The sequence below is a fragment of the Pieris brassicae genome, chromosome 12, assembly GCF_905147105.1.
Source record: "Pieris brassicae chromosome 12, ilPieBrab1.1, whole genome shotgun sequence".
NCBI lineage: Eukaryota > Metazoa > Arthropoda > Insecta > Lepidoptera > Pieridae > Pieris > Pieris brassicae.
Window position 1 is genome coordinate 5,236,192 of NC_059676.1, and position 12,077 is coordinate 5,248,268.

General features: G+C 33.6%; 1 protein-coding gene across 2 annotated transcripts in view; it reads left to right on the forward strand.

The window, feature by feature from the left end:
- Window positions 1-5,015, forward strand: part of LOC123717516 (ATP-binding cassette sub-family G member 1) — a 39,064-nt gene extending 34,049 nt beyond the window's left edge. For both annotated transcript variants that reach the window (XM_045673549.1, XM_045673548.1), the window contains 2 exons: window positions 1,632-1,815; window positions 3,436-5,015. In XM_045673549.1, coding sequence (XP_045529505.1) covers window positions 1,632-1,815; window positions 3,436-3,590 — 339 coding nt within the window. In that variant the 3' untranslated portion in view covers window positions 3,591-5,015. The remainder of the gene's footprint in view (window positions 1-1,631; window positions 1,816-3,435) is intronic.
- Window positions 5,016-12,077: the final 7,062 nt, after the last annotated feature.

Here is a 12,077-nt window from a genome sequence, read left to right on the forward strand (position 1 = left end):
TTGCACCCCATTCCATATTGTAATTTGTTAATGAACACGATGTGATGTGCAAATATGTGAAATGGCGCAATAAATTTAAATATAATACGTGTTCAAATAAAATAAATTTTTAATAATTACGTTATTTCAAATTTAAATTAATTAAAAAGTTTAAAAAGGAAAAGTTTTTATGTAACATTAGTTATGGCTAGACTTGTTATATGTATATATATTTAATAAAAAGAATATATGACTTTATTTGCCAATCTATGACTTAATCAATTAACCGTAATTATAAAAGTAATCCAATTTATACATTAACACCTTCTTAAAAGTCAGCAATGCTCACAAGCGATTTGGTAACGAGCGCCTTCAATTTTATTTACCAAACTCCATATATAATATAATACAAATTTACAATGAATATACTTAAACTATATAATAACTCTTAAAACTCTGCTACTATTATACAAAGCACTAGCCGAATCCATTCTAAATCCAATATTTGCAATACACATACGTATTTAAAAACAATTGCTCCTATAAAATTAAAATCACAAAGCTATTTGCATTTTTCAAAATTATACCTATACAAGAGAAAGTGCAGCTAGGAGCTAGAATTATTAAATAAAAAATACAGAAAATTACTTCAAAACAATTAAAACTCACTGTCACTATTCAACACGTAGAAAATTAAAAAAGGAATTTATATTACCCAAATACAATAATTTTTATGGGAAAAAACATTAGACTACATTATTCCAAATTTAATAAACTCGCTACCAGCTACACTTCTTACTAATATAACAAGAAACAACATCAAATTTAAATTAAAAAAATATTACATAAATCAAACATAACAAAAATTATGCTAATAAGACATCATCGTCATTTAATTCATATTCGAATATAGGAACACATCCTGTATTCGAAGAGAATTCTCGTCAAGAACAGGTTTCTTGCATCGGCTATCTGTGGAGCGTCAATGTTTCAATTGGTTTATGACGTTTTACGTGCCATTTTAATGGTTTGATGTTTATAATGTTATAGTTTATATGTCATTGGCCTTGGTTTGTACATTAATAATTTAAATATGTTCGACGTCTTAGTGGACAGAAAAACTGTGTACAGTTTGTGTAATAAATAAAGAGCTGAAAGAAAACAATTTTTTAACCGGATTGAAGCTTTCGTTTCGTTTCGTTCGTGCTTTACAGCGTGACCACACACGGAAATATTCAAATTTAAAATTATGTAAATAATTACAAATAGCTTTAAACCGATTAAAAAATTGTTTTCTTTCAATGTGTAAAAGCTATGTTAACCAAAGACAATACTAAATAAAAAGCTTATAAATCAAGGTTGTGCATGTTAGGTGCCTTGAAATAGTATTTAAAACCAGCGGTGTTACAACTTTTAAAGGTCTGATATTTGTTTTGTGATCGCTTTTGCGAAGAGATTAGAAGGTAATCAGCCTTATGTGCCTGACACACGCCGTTGACTTTTTAAATCTACGGCTGTTTGTGCTGCAGGTTTCCTGGCGATGTTTTCCTTCACCGTACTTGGAACCACTACTGATGCCACTTGGAAAACGAAATACGAAAAAGAAATGATACTATCATACATAAAATATAATTAATTATCTTTTATTTCAGATTGCTGTTTTCATCGGTCCAGTGCTCGCGTGCCTCTTCTCAATCTTTGGATTCTGTTTGGCCTTAAGAGATACACCATATGCTTTTCGATGGTTGCATCATATATCTTACTTCCGAGCTGGATTCCATTTAGCTGTTCATTCCGTATATGGGTTCAATAGGACAAAAATGCACTGTTCTAAAAGTAAGTTTTTTATTGTTATTTCAGAACCTTGCCTAAAGAGTATATATTTATTTTTGTAACTATATTTTAAGGTTCGTTATTGTTTTTTGTTATATTAATTAATTATAGCAGTAGGATTAATTTAATTAAATTTGTAATTAAAAGTAAATTCTCGTCTATTCCCTAGTCTATCCAGTTTATTTAATATATGTAAAATATATAATATACCATATACATTTAATAGACTCTCTAAGTAATGACTGTTTCTCTACAATGCACAAGCAAGATGTGTGATTGGGTAGAAATAAAACTGATGATATTATATTGATACTCGGAGAAAATGTGACTACACCTTATGAAGGCTTTGAACCGCAAGCTTTACCACACAACTATCATTTAACAGTTAATTTTAATTAACTCGGTGATTTATTATATGTATATATTTTATTGAGAAGGCCCTGATTGATGTAATTTTAGTCTGTAAGTGGAACAAGTAGGTTTTTACGAGCAAGTCTTAGTGCGTAAAGGTGTTTATGTCTTCCCTTTCATACATATTTATGCACAAATTTAGATGTTTCTAGTATATATATGCTAGGTAGAGTAAGGATATTGTTCCGATATGATGAGGCTTCCATGTCCATTGCATAGTCAAAGTTAAATTGAAAGTTATTTTATTGTCTATATCATATTTTTATTGCCCGATATATAGACTTGGTAACATCTGCTTTATAAATTAAATAAAAATGATATTTCCTACCCTCCTAGAAAAATATCTTGTCAACTAAATCATTATAGTCAAATCTATTGTTTCCCGCAACTTCACTAAGATATATATGGAAGGCGTTAAATAACGTATTTATCTGTATTAAAATGAACAACTGTATGAATAAATTTGCTGTTGACGTACAGTTTTTTTACGTCTTTATAATGGATTTTAAATTGCGAAATTATTACTTTAAATAGCCTATATAGATCGCTTTAGTAGCAGCAAATACGTATAAACATTTGGTTTAAAATTTGGCCTAAAAGGCAAAGCGCCTTTGTCGTTATTAAGGTAAAAAGACGAGTTTATTAATGTCATTAGTACGGAAGTTAATAAATACATAATAAGCTATTTAACTATAGCGCTTTTAATGAATAATAATAATTTTACACAACATAAAAAATTAGGTATTTCAATTTTATTTTACGAAAATCACTTTTTCCGTCGTTAAATTAATAGCAAGACAACAGAAGCCCAATAATTTCGACTTTTAAGGGAGTTTGACGTTAATATTTTAATTAAATGTAAAGCTATTAAACTTGTCAGTTCTTGTGATATGATCAAAGAAACAAATGCAAACTTTGGCGAACAACTACCAAGGGTTTATAAAACGCATGCAACCGTAATGCAGTGATGCCAACTTGGGGGCTTTCACCGAAATTTAGAGGAAATCAAGATGTCTTGAGGGGATTTTATTTAGTGGGAAATGTATACATTTAAAAATGCACAATTTCCTACAATTTATATAAAGACTAGAACCCAACTAACAAAACCGAGTCCGAACCGAGAATCCATAGAACTCTTTCAAATATTCCGTATCAAAAAGTTCCTGGTTCTGTAGGTAAAAAATTGTGATAACCATTTTTCTTTTATTACAGTTTACTGCCACTACATAACACCGAGTACCTTCCTCAAAGAAATGGACATGGCTGATATAGATGTAGGTAGTAATATCGCTTTAGTACTTTCCACCACAGTGTTGATGCACGTACTCACTTGTACCGCACTTTGGTATAGATTAAACAAAAGATGAATCATTGTATTAACATTAAGGCTCAACCTTAATGCGGGCTAAAGTTTATATTATTTGCTGTATTATTTTTTGTACTTATAATGCCCGGTTTTTCTAATGATAGTTTAGTTTATAATATGTGAACAATGAGTTAGATAATTGACACTTATGTCTAACTCGGCTGTCTATGGTTCAATTGTATCTGAAATTAAAATATGTAAACGACGTAAGTCTAGTGAATTCCAAAACGTAGAGCTTATCTACTTTATTGTCTATCATTCTTTCTGTAACGATGCTAATTTCGTCCTTATGTTTTTAATATTTTATGTTAAGAGTAATGAGATTTAAATTGTGTTTGTTCAAAGTCTTAGGTGGTGCTTTTTTTAGTCTATTAAACTTTAGTAGCTAATTTCTTGCCTTTAAAGTCCAATACCAATATTATATAATCCCTGGACAAGTGAACACCATGAAATCATTGTTACTCTTAGAGTTGATAGTTTATCGCTCTTGCCTCAAAACGGTGACTGTCATTTTATTATTTAACTTTTTTTAAGATTAGTTATTTAGTAATAATATAAACAAGTATTAGTACGTTATTTATTATATACTTGCCTTGAAATATTTCTCGTGTGTGAAGTGTGAAACCAAGGATTTTTTACGAAACAACAGTACTAAATTACGAAGTTATAAATCAGGCTTCCAAATAAAAATATAAAAGTTAATAAATAGTAGTTTGACTAAACTTGGTGAAATTCTTGCTAACACATTTCTAAAGTCTCAAATGTATACCAGAGAATGTAGTTTTAAGTAGAGGATATACTTTACTAAATTGTATGCTCTGTATTTTGTCATAGTATCTTTCACTTAGGTGTAGGTGTAAGCTTTAATATATAAATTTATAAATGTAATGTTAAGTGATAACAGGTAGTATAAAAAGTAAACTTTGCCTCAAATTAGTTGTAACTTCGTGGAGATATTTCAGAAATATTAAAAATATATATTAAGGAATATCTAAATAATTTATAATTAAGTTAATTGAATGGTAATTTCGGTGCCTTCCTATTACTAGCATCAAACCCGAAGTAAGAGGTTTAAAAATATGCCGTCAAATAAAACACGAAATATATATGTAGTCACATTCTAATAAAATCAGTGACAAATGTAGAGCCTAATGCTCAGTATATAAACCATACTGTAATTAAAATTGAATAGTACAAATTATAATTGTATTCATTTGTCTTACATGGGATTCTCAACAACAACAACAAAAGTTTATTTTTAATAAAAACTGTCCACCCCATGATATTAAGTTATAAACAAATAACAGCCCTTGTGGTAATATTTGTCTCAACAAGAGATGTATAATAATTAGACAAACTGATGACTCTTGTTGATACCACATTGTATTACGCGAGATACTTAAAATAAAATATTTTATTTTTTTAATACTGTGTCATTTTCACAATTCCAAGAACTGTCGTCAATACTCTTTACTCTCTGCTTTCTTTTCGCTTTACTCCTATTTTTTATTATTATTTATTTTACAGAATAAATTATGATATGTTACATTAGAAAACCTCCATGGTTTGTATTAATGCAACCATAGCAGTATTGTTTAGGAGCAAATGAACAAAAAAAGTTCTTCACCTTCATCTTTAAGTTGCTTAACGTTAAGCTATCTCATATCTGACCGAGTTCATTTATTAGCTGGGGTAACAAAACCCTCAACGATCTTTCGCCATACATGTTGTTTGCCTTCGATGTACAGAACCGAACTTGCGTTACTGCTGGGCGCTGTTCATTATGCTCAACTAGTTTTTTTATATCATCTCGAAAAAAATTAAACAAATAATTATCTATTACGAGGATCATATGTATTGCGTACACACGACTTGCAAATCAATTATGACCACAGTTATGAATTTATATAGTATGTTAGATAAAATATATGCCTTATGAATATAGTCCATGCTATAATTGTTTTATATTCTTAGACGGATTTAATTGAAATTGGTTTTTGCCATTGTTATCTACTCAGGTTTTTATTGGAATTACCGGTTATTGTACCCATATACTTAAATTTATTTATGCTAACAAAAGCAATAACATATTTTGTTTATAGAGTTTGTTAATATATTCCCTCAGAAGAATTTTCCTTGGGCAAAATCGCTAATAAATTTGCATCTGGTAATTACTTTAGTTCCCGCCTGCACCATATAGATTTTTAAACACGATCTAATTGATATAACTCTAAACTCACCACCTTGTAAATCCGCCATACATACCCATTTTCACAAATCTAACCAAGGTTTGAATAGGTTCCTGTTATATTTAGTTTTGAGTTTCAAATGAATGAATATTTCAAAAATATTTTTAGGTTTTAAATAGCGCCCCATAACTCGTTTAATATATCAAGAAACAGGAAACCATAATGATGAAATAACAAGTTATTGAGCAGAATTAAAAATTCTGTCTCGTTTAGAATAGGTACTCCAGTCGTGGGAGATAAAACGTGTCCATGATAACAATATAATTTTATTTTAGCAACAGGGTTATCGCAATAACACTCAGAAATTATAATCATTTTTAAGAATAATATTTTTAATGCCAGTTTTACACAATAAAAATATCATTAGATTCAGTCCCCGAGACAACTATCTTTTTCTGCAGATTATGTTATTATCTAACAATAACCACTTGATAACACAGGAAAGGTCAGCTGTTGGCTGACAAAGTTAGTTAACATTGTTAATTGTGGTCGTGATATTAACGCAGGTCTGGGCTTAGGTGTAGATAGCATATAAACTTAAGTTATTTTTAGTATAGGTACCTAAGACTTAGGACTAGAGTTTGAATTTACGAATTTTGACAAACATCGATACGTTTTTGACATACGGAAGTCATAGTTATAGCCTAAAAACTATGGGCAATAATGGAGCTAGATACATCAGCCAACCCCACAACCAACCGAAATACTTCTGAGTAATGCGTTGGACAAACGCCCCAAGTATCCTACTTTTTTGTAATAAATATCCTGAAATATTATATATAATAAAACTACTTTAAATACCTGTCGACTAAAAAAAGATTACCTAGAAGTCCAGATGTCAATAACCAGCAAAGATAGGCACTTGAAACATAACTAAAAACAGATGCTGAATACCCAAGGTATGGCCCCATTTGTATATTTAGGAAAATAGGTACCTACAATCACGCTAAATTGGGTGGGATCTCCCATCACATGCAAATATCTGCGTACAACAACTAAAAACTCTACAACCTTTTTAGGTCTGGGCCTCAGTGTTCTACATATGTTTCATGATCATATGTCAATCTAATAGCCAAGTACGCGATCAGCCTCCTGTGCCTGACACACGCCGTCGATTTTTAAGTTGGCCACGCCGGTATAGAAAGAAAGTCCATCGCACAGCCGGGGATCCAACAGGGATGAGAGTCATATGCTGTAGCCACTAGACCATCACTGCTCTGTGTACAATAATTAATGATAAATAAATAATAAACGACTCAATTATAAGAGTCTTTCCTTCAACTTTGATTGTGTTCCCTTTGGAGCTGAAGGTCTTTGCCCGTGGGGTTTTAGTTAATTAAAGTAAGTAAACGCCTGGTAGAAAGTACCGGTGACCACAGAGCTGGCGGTTTGGTCGCTCAACAAATAAGTATCGCAATACAGCGAGGAAATGCTGCTAGCATTAAAAAGGAACAGCTACAGCCAACAAACTTTATTATTTTTATTAGGTTAAGATTATTGTAAATACTGTATATTGGTGTACACTTTCACTGTACACTTTCCGGATTGTACAATAGCTCTTGAGACGGCATGGCAACCATATTGAGAGGGAGCCACCGTTATAGCAGACTGGCATGTAGCTTACAAAATAATCACTAGTGAAAAAGTAACATGGGCAATCAACACCTTCCTATCATTCAAAGCGGCTGGCTTGGACTCTCCATCTTCCCAGGTCTACTAAGATGGAGTAAGAATCTAATAGTATACTATTTTGGCTCAGTTTTCCGAGCCTGCATAGCCCATCGCTACATACCTTTAAAATCGCGGCAAGTAAAAATCATATGCATCCCAAAACCAGGTAGAGAGGACAATACCCAAGCGAAATCCTTCAAGCCCATCACTTCATTCTTCCTTAAAACAATGAAGAGGCTGGGAGACCTGGAGATACATAGCCGGGTAACCCTCCAACAGAATAAACAAATTCATCACTCCACAACATCGTGTCTCGCATTGGCAACTTTCTGAAATTAAAACAGTCAACTCTTGGTGCATTTATTGACATAGAAGGCGCTTTTGACAAAACAAACTTCACGACCAGAGCACTAGGAACGTGTGGAGTACCATCAACTCGTATAGAATGATGGATAAAACAATATGCTAAAACAGCGAGCTATACAGTTTACCGTTAACTCCACAACACGAGGTATTGTCAGCAGATTGTCCACAAGGCAGTGTCCTATCGCTGCTATTGTGGAAACTTGTAGCTAACGAGCTTATTACGGAACTCAGCGCTGGCAATCTCTACACAGTGGGATATGCGGACGACATAGCTATCCTAATATCGCGGAACTTTGAAAGCACTATATGTGATCTCATGAGAAGGGCGTTCAAAGTGATTGAGAGATGGTGCAATGAGCTATCTGTCAACCCATCAAAAACAGAATTAATCCTTTTTACAAACCGAAGAGTTCTAGGACCGTACAGACTTCCAAAACTATTCAACGTTGAACTAAAATTTAAGGAGGAAAGGCTCTGGAACAAACACCTCGAACACAAACTGAACAAAGCAACGATCACCTTTTATCAATGCAAAAAGATTCTAGGCGTGAAATGAGGTTTATCGCCTAAGATAACTGTATGGCTATACACTACCGTAATCAGGCCAATGCTATGGAGCCCTGGTTTGGCGGCCAAGCTTAGAACTTAAAATGGTAATTACGAAACGTGGACGCTTCCGGAGGCTTGCCTTGTACGTTGCTAGCGGTTGCATGAAAACGACACCAACTACAGCTATGGAGATAGCCCTGAAGATTGTACCTCAAGACCTACATATACAGCAGGAGACAGCATTTGCTGCCATCAGGCTTATGGTACTGGATCTATATGGAAAAAATCACTATAGTGCATACACAGCGATTCTCAACAGGGCAACAGAGTATAAACCTCTTATAGACTAATCAATCATATTTAACAGGAAATATCACATACAAATGAGAGTAGACGAACATGATCAGTCAACCCTAAATGAGCCACGTATGATGGATACTGAACACTTATGGATCAAAAACAGGGTGTGGCTCAGTCGCTGGCATACACATATCCTTAGGCACACACAACACGATTTTTCAATGTGAATGTGTGGCTCTAACTGAAGCAGCCAGATCCGTGCACCCTCGGAGCAGTAAGGTCGCTCCTTGAAGCCTGTGAATTACCCAGGAGAATTCTGTGCTTCTGGACCAATCATCAGCCAAAGAGAGGAAACTGAGTCCACCAACCATAACCATACATACATATGTACTTGATTTGTGTGTAAGTTCGTCTGTTAAAGCAAAAAACTATTTGTTTATGTGTAATTCAGAAACTACTTGCTAGTGAAACACATCACTAGTGAACACTCTGAATATCCCAAGAAGATTTCCACGATATAAACAGATTGAACTATATTTAAACATTTTAACTAAATATCAAATTGTTAGAAACTACACGAGGTCCATAAAGAGAAATGAAATATTATCTATAACTTTTCTATAATGAGTGAATATTTTTCTATTGGTTTACGGCCATATTTTAATCCTGAGACGTCATATTATTTACAATCGTAGTTTAAATTTCCTTGTAGAGCAATGCTTCACCTCATTATTATTTAATAGAAAACAATCAATTAAACTCAAATCTTAAGGAAACTCGTAATTGTATTTCTTTAACTAACACAATGTCAGCTTAAGTGCAAATGCACTCAGTTTGCACCAACGTGGACTGTGAACCAAGACCGTTCACTTTTTTTATGATGACTTTAACGTGGTTTTTATGTAGTTGCCATGAACAAAAACCACAAGTAACAATCATGCGCAATCCATAAAATAACTTATAAAACGTACTTTCCTAAAAGGACACTTGCATCATTTTTCTGTATGTTTTCACTTTCCTGTTTTATATATAAGTTTCATAGTAGGCTGTATCTGAATTTATATATAAGTATTTATTTAAAAAATCTTAGTTTTCGTATGAGAGAACATGTTACGGTCTGCTCCAGGGTTAAGCCTCGGCGAATCTATGGTTCATAATCTAATACATATATTGTTGGTGTTGTGTGTTTGACATACGGGTAAATCCCACTTAGGGTGACTTTTTAAAGGAGATATTTCAAAATTTCAATTGGGAAAATGTGTGATTTTTATTTGTTTTATGTACGGTCAAGATGAGTAAATCTAAGGAAGAAATTCGAAACATTTTAAAATTTTATTTCAAAACAAAAATGCATTGCGATGTTTATGGACCTAGTGCAGTGTCTGTGAGATTTGCACAAATTTGGGAGTGTCATACGGGAGTCTCCGGTCTCACCCTTACCTTAATTCAGAAACGAGAGTGATTGACACGCTGGAGTTACAGTTTGCGCTAAGTTTCTGGATCAAACCTACAATCTTGTTTGAGGCGCCGAGCGGATTTCGAACGTTAACACACTATAATTTATAGTAGATGTTTCCAGAATTGTATCTTATTATGTATCCAAGTAAGCCAAGAACGGAGGAGACGGCATCCTTACCCATATACGATGAGAGATAGATCAGTTACTTTAACTACTAATCGACTGATAATTTCTTATGAAAAGTATTCTATTAATAGTCTAGTGAGAAATCGTACATATAATTATTACAAATATAAGTTACTAGGGCTCTACTCCATAAGTTATGCTCCTATTTTACTCGTCTACAAAATACTACTTATATAACTGAAAAGTAAACATTTTCTTCCTTTCTGTCTCTCTGGCACCAATATAAAATCTGTGGCGCTACAACCCTAGTCTGGTTCAGATTTTAGAACAATAAATACTTTCAATGTAGGTGATCTGCCTTGTGTACCCGACACACCTCCATTTTTAGGATGGCCATGCCGGTTCTCTCAAGATTTTCCTTTCTCGTACGGTACGAGCGAGTTTTAAGTAGGCTCATCTAATGTTAAGTGATACCACCACGCATGGACACTCAATGCCAGAGGGCTCGTGAGTACGTTGCCGGCCCCGGTTTAGAATTGATACGCTCTTTTCTTGAAGGATCCTTAGTCGAATTGGTTCGGAAATACTGCAGAAGGCAGCTGGTACCACATAGTGGTGGTGCGCGGCAGACACTTCATTAAAAAACGCTCAGTTCAAAGTGATGCGGGTGTAATTTCTGCCTCGACGTCCGATGATGAAAATCAGCTGCAGGTATAAATCCGAACAACTCCTCTGAACCGTCTCCATGGTAAATGCGGTAGAAGATGCAGAGTGACCCCACATCTCTATGCAACGCCAAGGGATCAAGACGCTCGAAAAGGGATTCGTCGCCGACGATTCAAATCGCTCTTTGTTTAATACGCTCAAGTAAAAGGAGTAGTCCCCAGTACTAGACTGGGGAGCTCCCATTCAATGGTGAGAACGGTACTCCATTTGGGGCCGAATTTGCGCTTTTTACAGTTGCAAGCGATGGCTCGGAGTGAAGGACCGCCTTGCCTCTGAGCACTCCAAGCATTTGGGAGGCTAATTTAGCCTTTACCTACAAATTACCGTCGTTCGATATGTCAACGCCAAGTGTTCCGAAGCTGGCTGTGCCTTAAAAAAAATGTCGTCGAAAATTTTATTATTTTATTTAGATTAGAGACGAAGGCTATTTTTTTAGCAGAAAAACACCTTTCGTTTTTGTATGTTCAGCCGACAGACCAGTGGCCATATCCCAGTTTTTATTTTAATAATTATCAAAGTTGTAAAACTAAATAACCGTATAACGGTTGTTAGTTAGGTTGTATAAAATCTATGATTAGTATAATTTATACTATCGTTACGTGAACAAGTTTCTTATTTTTACTTACTTTAAAGGTAATCTATATTTTTTAATAGAAGATACATATATATATACGTACACAGTATAATCGTTTCTAGATTGGGCTTTGTTGTTAAACGTTCGTTAAAGATTTTTTTATATAATTATGTTTAGTAATAAAAGTTTACAGTCTACAAAGTGGTGGACTGTATACTACAAGCGCAAGTGGTCTAAAGTGGTCTTTTCTTTCATAACAGTCAAGCCAATAAAAAGGGTTTTAAGTGATATTGTCAAATTAATAATATATATGCAATTAAATAGAAACATAACACATCGAAACTATAAAATTACTTTAAAGTAAAAAATGTGGTATGTTGCTTATGATTTATTAAAATTAAAATATATATTAACAGAGTAAATCTAATTGTAAACTATTAAATGGTTAAACTGTTAACTTAAATATTT